Below are 18604 nucleotides of genomic sequence, written 5' to 3' on the forward strand. Positions count from 1 at the left end.
TCCTTTCATACATTGGAATTTATATAGGAATTTATTTGGAAGTTTCTTTAATTATTAATATATAGTAATAATTGATTGACTGTCCTCGTGCACACATGATATAATAATCTTTACGTAGAAAATTTATTTCTAAAATGCAATGATGAAATCCTCGAGCAATCGAGCTAGAAGCTATGAATCGATTGGACCTACTAATCAAATGAATCGTAACATTTGTGGATTCTAATAGCTCGTAACATTAGTCCAACATAGTTATAGAGAAGCGGGTGGCAAGCCAATTCCAAGATGATCATTCGATCTTCGTTTGATTCCAACGAATCGACATAGATCACATGAAATCGATCAACTATAACAAAAAATGCAATATCTTTTGTCTCATACTTTGAGATGCTCCTCCCAACGATCGAGAGTGAAGAATGAAGAGGTTGCCTTCTATTTTAACAAAAGTAACTAATTTTAAATCCTTACATATATTAAATTTTCAACCATCATAGCAATTTTTTTTAACAAGCTTCCACGCAATAGCTCATTTGAACAACTAAGCATTTATACAAGTTGAAATTCCATTGACATATATAAATAATTAAATAATTACTTTGTTTTGAAGACAACATTAATGCACCATTAAAAAAAATGAAAAAAATTCAGAAGCTTCCCGGAAAACATGCAATCTTGAAGTATTTGTAGATTTATGGTAGTGTTCAATTATAAATTAATGTATTTAATTTAATTAACAATAAAGTACAAAATGCATTGACCGAATAAAATGATTTTTTTTAAAAAAACGTATTAATAGGGAAGTGAAATTCCAAAGTCCAAGAGTAAGTCAAATGATGGATGCATAATATCTGGATTAATTGCAAATTTAAGCAACATCCCACTTAGAAACTGTCTTTCAACTAAGTGGTTAATTAATTAAATACTTACATATTTGTATATTAAATTGGACAAATCACTAAAATTCCGCTGCTATTTTTCCCTCTCTTGCATTAATTGCAAAAGTCATTTGAATTTTGAACTTATTGTAAGCCAATATGAATGCATATATATATCTCCATAAAGAATATAATGGCTTGACGTTATTTTTACCTTTCTTTTATTTGTTATCGCAATCTATTTAAGGTTCTTTAACTCAACGATGATTGAGATTAAAGAAGTTTACCGTCTCATTCAAAATAAAAATTTTACTTTTCAATTTTTTAAAAGTTAAATATTTTTAAAAAGTGAAATATACATGCAATTTGTTAAGTGAATCGAAAACCCGACAACCCCACAAATAATTAAAATTTCTACTGCCAAATTTGCCCTTCTCCCATTTTCACATTACCACCGACAGCTCCCTTTTCTGTTTCATATTTTTACCGGAAAAATGATTAAAAATGGCCTTAAATTACTAATTATGTGAAATGGACAAAAAAAATCTTTCATTTATTTGGTCAAAAAATATCATTGTCATCAACATTTTGGTCTAAAAATATCCTTATTATTAATAGTTTGATTCAAAAATACTCTTATTGTTACTAAATGGGTCAAAAGTGTCATTTTTCGAATAAATATATTATTATTTTTTAAACACATTTTATTCATATTACTTTTAAGGACCTTATTCTTGTTTTCTTTCTTTTAAAATTACTTTAAATAATAAAAATATAGAAAATAATTATTTTCTTCTCAATATCATTTTATTAATTAAAATAAAATGACTTTATGTACCTTTTTAATGGATAATATATGTCATATATATAAGATCATTATTCATAGTAAATTCATCATTAATTTTCATTTAGATAATAATAATAAAAAATAAGAAGTATTTTTTTTTTCAAATTAAAGTAGGATAAATATTTGCTAATAAAAATATTATTAGAAAAAAATGTGTTCAAAAATTAAATAAATAATATATTTATTTAGAAAAAGGGTTTTTTAACCCATTAAGTAACAATAAAAGCATTTTTGAATCAAAATATTAACGATAAGGATATTTTTAGACCAAACTATAAACGAAAGATATTTTTATTCACTTCATATAATTTAACGGCATTTTTGACTCTTTTCACTAAAGTGCCAGCAGGTCAAATAACAAGTGGCGTTTTCATTGTTTCTCCAAACCATCTGTCCATTTTCACACAGCATTTAAAGCTTTAAAAAGAAAAGAAATGAAAAAGGAGAAAATTGAAATGGGAACCCTATACTCGTGTCTTTTACTTCTCAACCGCAATTAACGGCAAAGTGTTGATAGATGAGGAAAATCTTATTATTTTTCTCCTTTTATTTTCTACTTTTAAAAAAGTTATAGCTTTTTTTGTTCAGGATTTAAGTTACACTTTGTTGGGATAGTTGTTACGTATTATTTCATAATATATCGTATTATATTATATTGTATTGTATCGTATTGTATTATTTTAATGAATATAGTGTTTGGATAGATTGTATCGTTCTCCGTCGTTATATAATATCACACCTTCATGATTTGAATGATAAACTAGCAAGAAAGGGTATGGGGTAGAGTTACTTGGAAAAGGTAGGGTAAAAGATGAAATATAATTATTAAATAATAAATAAAGAAAAAATGAGAAGAAAATATTAAGGTAACGCGATTTCACCAAATCGATCGTTACATAAAATGACTCTTTTCGTCGTTATCTAACGATGAATTTAAACGATACGATATAATATAATTTAAGTAACAATCAAAACAAATATTATATTTATACTAACAATACAATATAATACAAGCAACAACCATCCAAATAAGTTATATTAACACTAGCTATCAACTCTTGCATGAGACTAGTAACTCTGGCATCGGTGTGAGACTACTAACTCTCATAATAAAATAAACTTTCAATCAAACTCAACTTTATCTTTAACATATAAGTAAACAAACAATAATGAAATATCCTGAGAAAGCATATAAGTAAACAAATTATATAAATATTTTTGACCTTTTATATATAGCACCAAAACAAAAACTCATTTACTCAAATAAACAAGAAAAGAAATAGAAAAAAAAATGAATTGGGAACCTATTCTCGTGTCTTCTAGTTCAACCGCATTCAACGGCCAATTTGGATAGACAGGAAAAAAATTTAAATATTCTGTTGTTATTATTTTGTACTTTTTAAAAAGTGAAACCATTTATTTAAACAAATAAATAAATAATAAATACTACGAAAAGTAATGAGAACAAGAAATTAAAAAAGTACGTCACACATAATAACTCAAAAAGGCAAAGGCTCCGCGATTACCGGCAAACGCCGGTTAATTAACGGTCACGGCAAGTTTAGCAACACTAATTTCTCATTAGAATGTTAATTAAGGATTAATCATTTTTATTTGTTCTAATGAACGTGCCAACCCCCGATATTTTTACTATAAATGCATTTTTTATTATTTGTTTATTTAGTGTTCTTACGAGTCAACTATGTTATCTTTGACTAAAAATTTCTAATGAGTTTTTAATTGATAAATTAGTTCTTAATAAAATGCACATTTATTGGTCGTTTATTACAATTGTTCTGGTAATTTCATTATCCGTTATAGAATGATATGAGTATATAAATAATGAACGAGTTAATTTCATAGTAGAAAATGTAATTTTAGTAAACATCAACTATACAGAATTATCTTGCAGCTTATGTATTTAACAAATTTTTGAACCTAGAGGAATGTTTTAAGCAACTTTTAATGGCAAGTCATAGACTAATCCAAGAAGTGTCCTAAAGATACCAAACAAAAAAAAATGTTGAGCTAAAAATTGGATGAAAAAATAAAGGTATAGAAGCACCAAATTAGATTTTCGTTTATTTGATTCAATATACCTAACAAAAACCAAACATTAAAAGTCGAAGTGAGGATTTATCTAACGAATTAAAATAAGAAAAGTAGATTGCAATGCACTAGTGCATATTTGATGTAAATGATATGTAATATAGACTATAGATTTGAATTTTAGGAATATATATTTATGAATATATTCCTATTATAATAATAATATAGCAAATGCATGATACTCTAAAAAACATGAAGTTAAAAATACAATTATGTCATTCTATGCGTATGTTTGGTGAAAATGTTTAAGGGGAATGTAGAGCATATAAGTTATACATGATTATTCAAATTCAATAATTTTAGTTTATAATAAAGAGTTTACGATTTTTTTTTGATTATTTAGGACTTTATTTTTGATTGAAATATTATTTTTTCAATTTGGTAAATAAAACGTGTAAAAACTTTTACATTGTTCGAGTAAATTTATACGAAATAGTAAAATGACTTTTCTAACTTTTGTGTTTTGTCCCTATGTTATAGTTTTAGGATTATTCAAATTTTGGTCGTTAGTAAGTTATTTTGTATTTATTCATTTTGCTATTATGTAAGAGTAGTAAATATGGTGTTTATTGCGCTTTGATTATCATACTGTTTGATAGTTATTACTGCTTCTTGTTCTTTTAATGTGTTATAAAGTTTTATTTATTTGTTTATAATGTCCTTTTTTGTTTCTATATAATCTTTTCTAAACTGTTTCAATATGCATTACTTGAGTCGAGTATTATACAAAAATAATCTTTGTTTCAATACAATGTAGGGATAAGATCTATGTACACTTTTGATTCTACTCTCCTTAAATCCCATATGTTGAATTACATTATGTATGTTATTGTAATTGTATTTTGTAAACCTTATAATACTACTCCCTTCGTCCATCTTTATTTATCCACTATACTAAAAATAAATGTCTAACAATAGTTGTCAAATTTATGAAATCAAGAGATAATTTACACTTAGTTCTTAATTTACCTCCACCACCACCAACATACTAGTGAAATCCACAAATGGGGTCTAAGGAGAGTAGAGTGTATGCAGACCTTACCACTATTTCATGAAGATAGAGAAGTTGTTTTCGAAAGACCGTCGGCTCAAAATTAGTTCATAATTTATCCTTATTATTAATTAGTAGTCATTTCTCTATTATATTTTTTAAGATATTGTATTTATTATATTCACAAGATGATATGATAGAATTATTTTTCTATTTATAATTTTTTAAAAATTATGCAAAATTAATAGTGAACAAATAAAAATGGATTGAGGGAGTACATATTTACTTACGTGCGTTTTCTTTAAATACAACACCCTATATTAAACGAGACATCATTATTTATACATCATGAAACATAGAAACATTACACACACAATTTCCTGAAATTCTTTTGACTTTTTTTTTCTTCTTTCTCCCTTTAGTAAATAAAATTTAATCTTCCTCCTCATTGTCTGAACAAAAGCACATGGCACTACCCCTACCATTTTTCTCCATTCCCATAATTTTTTTTTTTTTTTTTTTAAGAAAACGAATTTTCAAAAAATATTAAATAATTACATTAATTCTAAAAAATTTGGCATTTTCTCTTCCCTCCACCATATATACTCCTTCAACCTCTTCCCTCTTTGCTCTCAAATCTCTTAAACTTTATTTTTATAACAGGGGCTTAGTTTATCAGTAAGTTTTCAGCTGATAAACTAACCAGCATTGCCCATTTTTCTTTTTAGTTGTAGTTATAACACACCCATTTGTATACAATCAACAGATCTGAATAGTGAAGTGATTTTTACTCATAAAAGATGAAGGGTTTTCTTGGTTCTCTGGTTTTTGTGATTCTTGTTGTTCTTCCAGTAGTATTTGCTGGGCATAATTATGGTGAAGCTTTGAGTAAGAGCTTTTTGTTTTACGAAGCTCAGAGATCTGGGTATCTTCCTCATAACCAGAGAGTTCAATGGAGGGGTAATTCTGGTCTTAATGATGGAAAAGCTAGTGGGGTATGCATATGAAATTAAATTAGCTAATTTTTTAGTTGCAATAATTTATGATGAATTTGAGTTTGATATTTTTTGGGGATTTTTTTGCAGATTGATTTGGTTGGAGGGTATTATGATGCTGGTGATAATGTGAAATTTGGTTTACCAATGGCATTTACTGTTACAATGTTGTCATGGAGTATTTTGGAATATGGTAGACAAATGGCTGCTAGTGGTGAACTTAGTCATGCCATGGATGCTGTTAAGTGGGGTACTGATTATCTACTCAAAGCTCATCCTGAACCTTATGTTCTCTACGGAGAGGTAAAAATTTATCCGCACTCGATTTCTTACTATTTAGTGAATGTGTTAGAGTGGGTTAAGCTCCTACATTGATTGATTCGTGAATAGACTGACGGTCTAGACTTGGGTGATTATACTTTCATATCTTTACATTATATCATAGCCATGTTCATTCATGTTTGGGCTTTTGATCACGTTCCAGTTGAACCTGGATATGCAGAAACAATTTAGTTATATGAGCTTGAACAATTTCCTTTTCTCACTCGATATTTTACCCTTCAATGAATATTCGCAAAAGTTTAAATAGTGTTTAATTTGATACAAATATCGAGTACGAGTAATGACTTTAGCTAAGTGGAGTTTCTATGTACCATGATTGAACTTATGTTTTTTTTTCTTGTTTAAATAAATTAATGATTAATGTGCCTAATGTCATTTTCAATGGGAATAAAAGTGTCTTATTAACTAATATTATTATACACATAAAATAGGACCAAATGGAATGTTGATTTGGGTAGTTTTAAGTTTAATTTGGATTTAGTGGTTAATGAACTAATTTTAATTGTGATTTTGTTAGGTGGGAGATGGTAATACGGACCATTATTGCTGGCAAAGACCAGAAGATATGACTACATCAAGAGCTGCTTATCGAATCGACCCGAACCACCCCGGGTCGGATCTTGCCGGAGAAACAGCTGCCGCCATGGCGGCTGCTTCCATGGTCTTCCGGCGGTACAACCCTGGTTATGCCAATGAGCTTCTTAATCATGCACATCAGGTTAATTAAATTTCATTAACTATGATTTATGATTCTAATTAAATGATTAATTTAGTTAAGATGAGTAATAAAGTGGCTCAATCTTCAGTGTGTCGTGGACTGAGAAGTGAGAGAGAGGTGTATGTTAGCTAGGCGTTGGGAAAAGAGCGCATGTTAGTGAGGGCGCCGAGTAATAAGGCAGTTACGATTAGCTCAGCTTTTTTGTCGGTGTAGGTTAGTTGTGGGGGCGTACTGCTACTTTTTCATTTATAACTCTAACGCCCTTCTACGCTCGTAATAAATAAAACCCCATAATAATAAAATATTTTAACCGGCGCAAGTGAGCCGTACGATGAATGACTTATGATTTGAAATAATTTATAGTTTAAGTGTTAATTAAATGATAGTTCGATACATTGGCCATTCACATGTGCCCACGGTTTGAAAAAAAAGTCACAATCAAGGAATGTAATATATACAATTTACCTTATAATCTCTATTAATGATCGATTTTTATGACTAAACTCATGATCTATATTCACACGAGTATGATTTATGAAAAAGAACACAATAAAAGAAATGTATATAGTTAGTCTACTCTAACATAATTATCAATAACTAATTCTGCTCGAATTTGTAAGGTATCAAGTCATTATTTCAATGCTTTTATTCGTAAACATTAATTAATATCTACAAAATTAAAGGTTAAAAGTTAAATATAACGTTATTTTCACACTATGAGGATTCTAAACTTTTTGGTTTAAAGAAAAACTTTATTTTATTCCTTCCCTCAAAATTACTCAATGAGAATGGTCTTACGACACTCTGTGGGTCTTTTCCTACCTTTTTAAAAGGTTAGGATCCATGTGCATTGAGTAATGTTAGGTCAAGGTCCATCTTAATTACTATTGTTTTTTTCTCCTATTTTGGTCAATTTCCAATTGTCTTCACTAAAGCTTTTTCTAAGTGACAATTTTTTATTTTTTATTTGATGATTCAAATAATATAAGATGGAAAATAAAGAAACCAATCTCTACAGATTCCCTTAATTCTATTATGATTGTTATTATTATCATAAACATTCTATTTCTACACTGATTCTCTTGTATTTCGCTACTATTTTGTGTTGTTTTTCCACATTTATGAAAAGATAAACTAAACAACCATTGATTAAGAGATTAATCTATTTGGAATTATATAATATGTACAATATTTTCGTACACTAATGTTTACCTCAAATCAAATAATTAACCTTAGATTTATAAATTAAGCCTATGATTTGCTATGTCGGCTTTATTTTTGCATTGTTTCTTTTTGTCATGCGTTATTGACTCGAGTGTCTTTTAAAATTAACTTTTTCCTCACTTATAAGATTACATTGTGTTTATTTTACGAAAAAGGTTTTACCATTAAAGGCTCCGGTAAAATGAACAGTATCCTTCCAATGGTTTTTATCTTTAAGAATTGTGATATATAAATATGATTCCTCCACTCTAAATTAGACATTTTGAATGAAATTGTGAGTATAATTTTTATTTTTAAATATGAGGCGCTTTTCTCCTTAATAGATTTTATATGTAAATCAAAATTAATTAAAATTTAATGTCGGTATAATTTTGCTCTTTTAGGGTTTAAAATAATAACAACAATAATAATATTAATAAGCGTTGATAATTTTACGTGTCTGTGTAAATGTTATCAAAAATCTTTCGGTGGAACAAAAGGATCATGGTAGGGCCCAATAGATTTTCCGTCTATCACGGGTAGTATATGAAGAACCGTCTGATCTAGTGTACTCAGCGAATTTCAGCCGTACATCTACTTTTTGACGTGATGTGGGACTGTCGGTGCAGTTGTACTGTACAATCACACGAAGCATACCTTGTTTCATATTTCTAGTTCCTAATATACCCTTGTTGTTCTGATTTTAGTACTGGTTACTTTGTTTTCAGCTGTTCGAGTTTGCTGATAAGTATAGGGGTAAATATGATAGCAGTATTACTGTAGCTCAGAAGTACTACCGATCTGTCAGTGGGTATGCGGTACGTGATTCTAACTCCTTTTTTTTTTTGGGTTAATAACACTTTTGATCCCTCGTTAATATTTAATTAAGCATAGTATAGCTTTTAATTACTTGAAATGTGCACGATTTGATCATTTTGTTTATGTTTACTTAAAATTTATTAATGAAGTTCATCTTAAAGTAGTTTGAGTTGTTTAATTAAATTAGGAACAATAATAAAGTAAATTTTTTCAATGTCTAAATAAATGTTCTCTTACCATCTTCCTTGCACACACAAAAAAAAATCATGATGAATTATTAATTTACTTTTTTTTTTTGGAATATTTGTTTGTTGTTACAGGATGAATTACTATGGGGAGCAGCATGGTTGTACAAGGCATCAAATAATCAATTTTACTTGAATTATTTGGGAAGAAATGGTGATGCCCTTGGTGGAACTGGTTGGTCCATGACTGAATTTGGTTGGGATGTCAAGTATGCTGGTGTCCAAACTCTTGTTGCTCAGGTAAGAAATAAAGTTCAATTTTTTTTATGTTTTGGAATTTTCAAGTGAACAGTAATATAATAAACATGAATCAATGAATCTTGACACCCTTCTGAAAAAAAAGGGAGTCTTGACACCCTATGTTGTTCAGACTCATAAAAAATGTTGTCGTTCACGTGTCAAATCGTCCAAAATATACTGCCTTTGGAGGAATCAACTCACACATTATGTTTTTTTTGAATGTTATTTTCGAAAAGTTTGAGCAACATAGTTGACACACTCTTAAGATGTCATAGGCAAATAAAGTGATATTTTTTCTTTTCAAAAATTAACCAATTGGTATATCTATTGGCAGTTCTTGATGTCTGGTAAAGCTGGTCACAATGCACCTGTATTTGAGAGGTACCAGCAGAAAGCTGAGAACTTTATGTGTTCATGCCTTGGAAAGGGTAACAGAAATACGCAGAAAACTCCTGGAGGTCTCATCTTCAGGCAGAGTTGGAACAATATGCAATTTGTCACTAGTGCTGCATTCCTTGCCACTATTTATTCTGACTATTTGGCGTCTGCTGGAAAATACCTCAAATGTTCTTCTGGTTCTGTTTCTCCGAATGAGCTCCTCTCATTTGCCAAGTCACAGGTAAAGAAATTAACTTTGATGATTCATCATAAATTGAGAACCCCCTTCCTCTGTCGAATGATGGACTAGCAATGTGTTCATGGTTAATTAATGAATATGTTTGATGTTCTAGGTGGACTACATTCTTGGTGACAACCCAAGAGCTACAAGTTACATGGTGGGATATGGAAATAATTATCCGAGACAAGTACACCACAGAGCTTCCTCCATTGTCTCTTTTAAGGTTAATCCTAGTTTTGTTAGCTGCCGGGGAGGCTATGCTACCTGGTTTAGCAGAAAGGCGAGCGATCCTAATCTCCTCACTGGTGCCATTGTTGGTGGACCTGATGCCTATGACAACTTTGCTGATCAAAGAGATAACTATGAGCAAACTGAGCCTGCCACTTACAACAATGCTCCGTTGATCGGAGTGTTGGCAAGACTTCATGCTGGTCACAGCGGTTACAATCAGCTTCTCCCAGGTACATTTTAGTGAATTAACATCTTTTTATGACTATACAGAGGATTCAACATAAATTGACTAGTTTTAGCTAGGCATCCACCTACAGTAACTTGCTTGGGATTGAGACGTAGTAGTAGTTGTTGTAGTATTAACATATTTGTGCAAGTCATTTAGTTGTATGTTTCAAAGTTTTATGCGAATCATTTTTTCTTACAGTTGTTCCTGACCCAAAGCCAACGCCAAAGCCTGCTCCAAGAACTAAAGTAACTCCAGCTCCAAGGCCAAGAGTACTTCCAGTCCCAGGTATTTTCACTTGCTATTCGTCTGTCAATGTATTATATCAACTAGTTCTAAATATTGCAATAGCCGAGGGTCTATTTGAAACCTCTCTACCTCCCAAGGTAGGGGTGAGGTCTACGTACTCACTACCCTCCCCATGCCTGACTTGTGGGATTACATTGGATATGTTGTTGCAATGGCAAAGTTTTGATGGAATCTAATGAACAAATGTATTTGCAGCTAATGCTCATATTACTATTCAACAAAGGGCAACTAGTTCGTGGGTTCTGAATGGGAAGACTTACTACAGATACTCAGCAATTGTAACCAACAAGTCTGGAAAGACGGTTAAGAATTTGAAGCTCTCAATATTCAAGCTCTATGGTCCTCTCTGGGGTCTTACTAAGTACGGTGACTCATTCATCTTCCCAGCTTGGCTTAACTCTTTACCAGCTGGTAAAAGCCTTGAGTTTGTGTACATTCACACTGCTTCACCTGCAATCGTCTCTGTTTCAAGCTACACACTAGTCTAAAAGACTTGAAAGAACATCAAGAAGTTAAAAAAGGAAGTGGAAAATGAAATGCTCACACATTTTTCTTGTGGTTCTAATGTAAGAATTGTGCAGCTATACTACAACAACTACTACTACACGGCACAGTCAAGCAAGTCCTTTTATCGATTCCTCTTGAAAGTTTGTAAGTTTCAACTTCTTGTTGGTTTGCAGTTTGATTAGGACTTTGAATGATGATGTTTTAGGTTAATAATGTGGAGAAGTCGGAGGAAGAAAGGAGTGAAGAGACGAGTTTATACAAGTGCTCATCCTCTTTCTCCTCCACTTTATATATATACACATTGTATTTGAGAAAGAAAGAGAAACAGTGAAAAAGAGTGAAAATGGAGTTGTGAAGCAAAGAAAGTTTTGCTTTTGGCTTCTCTATATTTATTATCTAAAGTCTTCATTTTCCTTTGTAATTGAATGCAAGCGTGAAATGTTCCTATCATTTTTGCTCCACTTTGGTTTTTTTGTATTGTGATGTCGTAAGTTTTGTTCTGCTTTTAGTATTCTGTTCAAAGAACAGTTTACCTTTGGTAGTTTTGCTACTTCAGCAACTTGTAATACACAATTTCTGATACTAGATTTTTGCTCTACTTCTTGATGGCATTTGGATTGTTTTTTCTTGAGTCGAGGGTTTGGGGGAAACAACCTCTCTACCTCTCTACCTCCAAGGTAGAGATAAAATTTATTCATTCATTTCTTACGACAGACATAGGTGAACTCAATATTTAAAATCAGCAAGTTTGTGGTACTATGAGTTTTATTTCTGCATGTGTATCTTTGGTTACATTGTTGTCGATGGTAAGTTTGTGGTCCTATGTGTATTATTTCTGCATATGTATATCTAATTTGAGTCGAAAAGCATAATTATTCCTGAATCCATCTCTCATTATGATAAGTGACTAACAGAAGTCCTAATGTGAAAGATGGCTATTTTTAGGCTGGGCATGTCTCTATATGCCAACACTTTTGATTGTCTCCATGTGACGGTACCTTTCAACATCAAAAAAAACATTTCACACATTTCACTTCGATCGAATCTACGCAGATTCGACTCCGAAAGATCTAATCAATATATTCTAAGTACCAAAGTTTTATTGCAATATATGACGAACGAAGCCAAACATTCTAGTACATATACATTAAAGATTGGTCTCATCAAGCCTCAAACCAAATCTAAAACAAACCTCATCTCAAACTGTACAAACATTGGACTTAATCAACTAATTTTGTCACTCAACCTTGCAAGAAAACTAGCCACCAAAATAGAGAATTACCACAAACAAAAACAAAAACAAACACTAATTTGGATTCATTTTACCAAGCTCAACTACTATGACACTAATGTTGTCTTTACTTCCCTTAGCAATGGCCAACTCGGCCAAAAGTGCGGCGGCATCCGCCGCACTGTCTCTATCGGAGAACTTCCTCCTAATTTGTCTGTTGAGACATGTTCTTACGGCATGGCAAGTTACCTCGTTGGACACAACATCCCACAAACCATCTGTGCCAATTACTATGAATTCGTCCAATTCGTCACGTTTGTACACTGCCACTTCTGGCTCTGGTATCACGAATGGTTTTAGACTATGATCACCTGTTTAATTTAGAATCAAAATGTGAGATTTACAAAAATAAAAAGTAAAAAAATCCCATGTATTACAATTAAGACTTCCAACTTTCCCACACTAAGGGATCGTTGTACCGAGATTAAGTCTACGATAAAATTTATACTGCATTCAGTAGATGATATAAATTTATATGGTCTACCAAAAGTAGTATAAATCTTATCCCAAGCTTAATATTAGAATATTCTATCTTTTATCCAATCTCTTAAATGAAATAAATTAGTCCAGTGATAATAAATTCATAATAAAAAATAATTTAGTTCGCATACCAATTATACTCCTAAATACAAGTTATGAAGAAGACTACCTATGATGAAATGATAATTAGACTAATTCTTGGTATTGAAATCACGAACACATTATGAGGTATGACTATAAATTATTTTATTAAGGATAAAATGAATATTTTAAAGTTAAATTGTTACTAATTTTAAAAACATATCATTTTTTTAAAAACTGATTATAAAAGAAAGTGAGTTATATATACTTGGGAGGTGGTGTATAGTGTTGTGTATGTATGAGATGGGACACTTTTGACTAGGGAATGACACGTGTCAATAACCTTCTATAAGCTTGTCCAAATTTTGACACGTGTCACTAACTTTCAAATGTACCAAGTGTTCATTGACACTTTTTTCAACTTATGACAAGTGCCACTAATCTTACAAATTGTACATAATTAAAGTCATACTTTTCCTATTCGAATCGCTCCTCGGCAAAATTCCTAACCTTTGAAATTAGCTTTCACAGTTCTGAGAGAGTTGCTTCTTTCTTTGATTTAGTTTGTCAAATTTATCTGCTTTTAAAGACATCGAATTTTAGAAAGTAAATAAATTTTTAAAATCTTTTAGTCTTACTCTAAAGATTCATAAAATGTACTAAAATATACTTGATTTTAAATGTATAACGTGAGAAATTAAAGTTAAAAAGTTGTTGAAAGAGAAAAAAGATATATATTTTTTCAAATAAAGTAAAATAGTGAATTAAGACAAACAATACTTAATTATAAGAATAAAATAGATATAAAATATTAAATTATCAAACTAAACGAATAAATATAAATATTTATTTTTAATATATTGAACCAGTAAAAATAAACGGCGCAATAATTTGTTTGAAGTGAGAATAACTTGTACCTATGGATCTTGAAGTAGCAAGGACTCCTTGGACTCTGCTACCATTCAATTTTAGAACTTTACCATCTGCTGCTTCAACCCTTTTCTTCTCATCTGGTCTATCAGGCTACATAAAAATTACACATGCACAAAATGACTAATCTTAGTAAGTTTCAAACTATATGTGATATAAGTAATTTAATATCATTGAACCTATTGCATAATAAAGATGTTCATGTCTTATTTTCAAATTATATAATCTCTTCACTATTAATGTATAGAAATTAAACTCTCGACTTAGCCTGAGTCTTCTAGTAACAAATAATCTAAGGGTGCCACTCTCTAAATTGATAATAAGGTTAAGAAGAGCAAAAGTTGCATGTACTCATAGTTAACCTTCAAACATAATTTAGGTTATGAGATTGGGATGGATGAGATACTAAAATTTCGAGTTCAAATTATGAAAATAAGGAAATTTTTCGACAGAATAGGGCAGACTATTCTACGTAAATATAAATTAGGAATAATTTTAAATATATATCATAAATTAATTAGTTTATAATAAATATAGCCATATTTTATTATTTACATAAAAAAAATAGTCAAAATCGTAGAAAATATACGGTGACTGTACAACATAGTTTGTCAAAAGTCATAGAAAATATATACCGACTATACAATATAGATTAATTATACATGAGTTATACACTGAATATACATTATGATACAATCTAAACATGAAATAGATACCGAATATACATGAATATACACCAAATGACTATTTTTTGATAATTAAAATGACCGAATGACCACCTACTGTAATTATCCCTATAAATTAGTCACTAGTTGTAAGGACTGTTGCTTTCGTAACACGTAATTTTTTAAGTTAAAAAAACACAGGAAGAAGTCTGATATACCCCTCAACTTTGTCATTTAGAGCTAATATACTCCTCATTACAGAAGCGACTCACATATATCTCTACCGCTATAAAAATGACTCACACATATCCTACCATTACAAAAGTGGCTCAAAATTCTTGTAGGGGTGCATATGATCATTTTCGCACATAATTTTTTTCTATTTACTTTTTTGATTATCATTATTTGAATTTCTTGTTTTTATTTTATGCTTTATCCTTTCAATAATTATATTGAATAAAGAAAAATTGATCCACTGATATTTCGACGCTCGATCTCTACACCTCGAAACCTCACTCACAATTTTTTTCTTTTGTTCTTTAACGTAAAAATACGAGAAATAAAACAAAAGAAGTGTGAGAGAAAAAAGAGGAAAAAGTAAGGAAAAAAAATATAAAACTAATATTTTTCAGCTAATTTATTTTTTATGTGTAAAAACATTTGAGATTAATTTTATAAAAAAGCTAGTGAAAAATAAATTTGATCATTAAAATAATAAATTTAAATTAACCGTTGCTACAAATTAAAGAAGAAAAAAAACGTGTGAGAAAGATCAAATATATCCCTACATTAATAATTTTTTAATAAAAAAATAAATTTATATAACAATAGAAATATAGATGAGTCACGAATGATATATCAACTTTAAATGATAAAATTAAAAAAATATATATTAGACCCTTTTCCTAAAAATACAAATTACGACTGAGTGATGGTTGATTTACTGAAATCATAGATCTACAAGAAAATATAAGAAATTAGAATAATAACTTACCTTATGGTCATTTGACAAAGGTATAGCAACACCATGACTACAAAGTATAGCTCTACAATCACCACAATTAGTTATCACTATCTCTTCTTTCCCCACTATCACCACCACCGCCGCAAACCCCACCGTCTTCCCCACATCCTCAAACCCACCCTCCTCATACCCCATTACCCCATTCCCATCTCTCATAACTTCATCATCCATCTTTGAAAAACACGTCACCATCACCTTTTCCCAATCCACACTACTACTACTGTCATTATTATCATCATCATTATTATTATTAATTGCTTTTCTCTTAGCCTTTAATAACTCCTCCTCGAGTACATAATGCAAACGATCACGACATGCATGTGAAACCCTAGATCTTCCATGACAATCATAAGCTCCGAAAAATACAAACTCATTATTCGCCATATTTATGGAGGCTTTTATAGCGTCATCCATCACTCTCCTCCGTCCGATCATCGATATATATCCGTACTTCAACTCTATATTTTCTAGTGGAATATCAACAACAGTATTACTACTACCCTTCGAGCTCGACTCGATAGTAGTAATACTACTGTTGGACAAACTTTTATTAATAGATTCATTTTCCCTAAGGCAAAAACGTTTTTTATGGACAAAATCTCCATCGCGATCGCCATAAGTTGCTGCTGCATCATTTTCATCGGATGAATTTGTATAAGTCATACGTTGTTGTTGAATTTGCTGTCTTTTATGGTAAGATTTAAGAACTCTTTGGTGAAAGACATCTCTTGGCTTATTATTTCCTGGATCTGATACCATTATAATTCTACGCTTAATAATAATAATAAGTGATAAATAATGCATGAATTATATTATTATATATATATATATATATATATATATATAAAGAGAAGCTAAAAAAAAGAGGGAGTGGCTTAAGGGGACGTTTGGTTAGTGACAAGTTTTTATGCATGATAAATGCGGCAGACATTATAATAGTTTTAGTCATGATAAATAATGCATGAATTACCATATTTTATATTATTAGTAAAAATAAATTATCTAGAAAAAAAAAAGATTGGTATAGTCTGAGATTTTACTTTCTAATTAAATTATTTAATACTGATAAATCATTCATTTTTATTACACTCGTAAGCATAACTATAACTTTAATCCTTTATACCATATTAAAAATAAGGCATAATATATAAATATGATTCTTAATTTAGCTTTTGCTAGTAATTACGTACGACCTCTAATTTTAGTAGTGCATAAATAGACATTTTAACTATTCAAAACTTGAACAATAGACATATTCGTCATACATAGTATTTTACATGACAATTTTGTATCTACGTATATTATGTGATGTAGGATACACGGGTCTATTTATTTAATTTTATAAAAGTTTAAGTGCCTACTTATACACAATCAAAATTAAAGGATAATAATACCAGCTGAAATCAAATTAAAAAATTATATTTATATATTATGCCTAAAAATAATGTGAAAGTTTATGGGGATGTTAACTATACATTTTAGTAATTGCAACCAAACAAGGCCTTTAGGAGTTGGTCATTAGTGACAAAGAAGGAAAGGTGGCGAGGTGAGATGACACGTATAGCCAGTATTTGCCTCTCATATTTACACGTAGCAATTGCAAATTCCGGCGTTCCGCCGAAATCCGAATATATTATTTTCGTATGTCTATTCACTTTTACTAATCATATTTTTTCAGACTTTGCTTGGCGTTCAGCTAAATGTATTATTTTTTATATTTTATTTTTTCGTTTTTACTTATTATGTTTTCCGAAACGTTTAGCATCGATCGAATATATTATTTTCATATTTCATTCATTCATTTTTATTTATTATATTTTTCTTTCTTGGGGCGTTTGGTGTTTTCCCTAATATATTATTTTTGTATTTCATTCGTTCACTTTTACTTATCACGTTTTATCTTTTTAAAAATTTAAATTATGTAAATTTTGATCAATATTTTTAAATGTATTTACTTGTCATATTAATAATAACTTATAATATTTTTTCTAATAGTTCTTGAATATTTAATTGAAGTATTACATTAATCTAATTCAATTTATATAACTTTAAATATTAATCAAATTAAATTTCGTAAAGTGAAACGTGACAAATAAAAATGAATGGCAAAAAGAAGTACTTTATTACCAAAAATATAAATTGAACATTATACGCGATCAATTAATTAGGTATGAATTATGATGTTGTGTTCTAAGTTTATTTGTCCAAATAAGGGAGAAACGCGAAACAACATTTATAATTCAAATTTTCTGAATGATCATTGAATATCACCATCGTTCAGGTAAAAAAAGAAATAATTAATAATTAAGGCGTATTTCGATAAATATTTGGTGGTAGTTTAAATAAAAAATTTGCATACTTGACAGTTCAAATATATATGAAATTCAAAAAATAGATATATTTTATGTGTGTTTTGATCCTTTATATTAGATACAATAATAACATGTTCGATGTAATTTCATAAATAAAATATAAAAATAAATAATGTATACATATGCGACCTTAGTTAAAAGAAAAGGTAGAAAATCTGTTTTCAATAAAGACTTTGCACATAAATAGGCATATGTGAAATGCATAAAGCAAATACAATAATAAAAAGGTATGTTACAAATAACTAAGAAGACAATAAGCAGCAACCATAAATAAGATAACTGAATTCAAATGAAACTAATCAATCTTTTCAAATTTTTCTGATTTATATTTTCTAGCAAATTATATAAATATATATAATTATTATCATTATTTTTCTAGTACAATATGGACCTCAAGTTCAATATCCAATTAATCTAGACCAATATGCTGAGTCATGATCCCAGGAGACTGGATAATGGATGACTTGTACATGGAAAATTCTCGA

The 18604-nt window shown here is 29.9% G+C and overlaps 2 protein-coding genes across 2 annotated transcripts; one reads left to right on the forward strand and one right to left on the reverse strand.

Annotated features, from left to right (window-relative positions):
* Positions 1-5411: 5411 nt before the first annotated feature.
* LOC129890158 (endoglucanase 6-like) lies at positions 5412-11726 on the forward strand. The gene is made up of 9 exons (XM_055965707.1): positions 5412-5817; positions 5908-6120; positions 6677-6877; positions 8809-8898; positions 9220-9384; positions 9719-10003; positions 10116-10464; positions 10662-10748; positions 10965-11726. Exons 1-9 carry the CDS (start codon positions 5623-5625, stop codon positions 11255-11257), a joined length of 1878 nt encoding a protein of 625 aa, XP_055821682.1. The 5' UTR covers positions 5412-5622; the 3' UTR covers positions 11258-11726.
* Positions 11727-12582: 856 nt separating this feature from the next.
* Positions 12583-16506, reverse strand: LOC129890811 (protein phosphatase 2C 51-like). Its single transcript, XM_055966287.1, has 3 exons — positions 15718-16506; positions 14046-14151; positions 12583-12878 (listed from the first exon to the last, which is right to left on the reverse strand). The coding sequence occupies exons 1-3, from the start codon at positions 16504-16506 to the stop codon at positions 12583-12585; spliced, it is 1191 nt and encodes a 396-aa protein (XP_055822262.1).
* Between the last annotated feature and the right edge of the window lie 2098 nt (positions 16507-18604).

The sequence above is a fragment of the Solanum dulcamara genome, chromosome 5, assembly GCF_947179165.1.
Source record: "Solanum dulcamara chromosome 5, daSolDulc1.2, whole genome shotgun sequence".
Taxonomy (NCBI): Eukaryota; Viridiplantae; Streptophyta; class Magnoliopsida; order Solanales; family Solanaceae; genus Solanum; species Solanum dulcamara.

Excerpts from the sequence above, each read along its gene's own strand:
- LOC129890158 (XM_055965707.1), top strand. The coding sequence starts at position 5,623 with ATGAAGGGTTTTCTTGGTTCTCTGGTTTTTGTGATTCTTGTTGTTCTT. Across the intron at positions 8,899-9,219 it reads GATCTGTCAGTGGGTATGCG|GATGAATTACTATGGGGAGC; the intron begins GTACGTGATTCT and ends TTGTTGTTACAG. Across the intron at positions 10,465-10,661 it reads TTACAATCAGCTTCTCCCAG|TTGTTCCTGACCCAAAGCCA; the intron begins GTACATTTTAGT and ends TTTTTCTTACAG.
- LOC129890811 (XM_055966287.1), bottom strand. The coding sequence starts at position 16,506 with ATGGTATCAGATCCAGGAAATAATAAGCCAAGAGATGTCTTTCACCAA. Across the intron at positions 14,152-15,717 it reads CTTTGTCAAATGACCATAAG|CCTGATAGACCAGATGAGAA; the intron begins GTAAGTTATTAT and ends ATTTTTATGTAG. Across the intron at positions 12,879-14,045 it reads TGCTACTTCAAGATCCATAG|GTGATCATAGTCTAAAACCA; the intron begins GTACAAGTTATT and ends TAAATTAAACAG.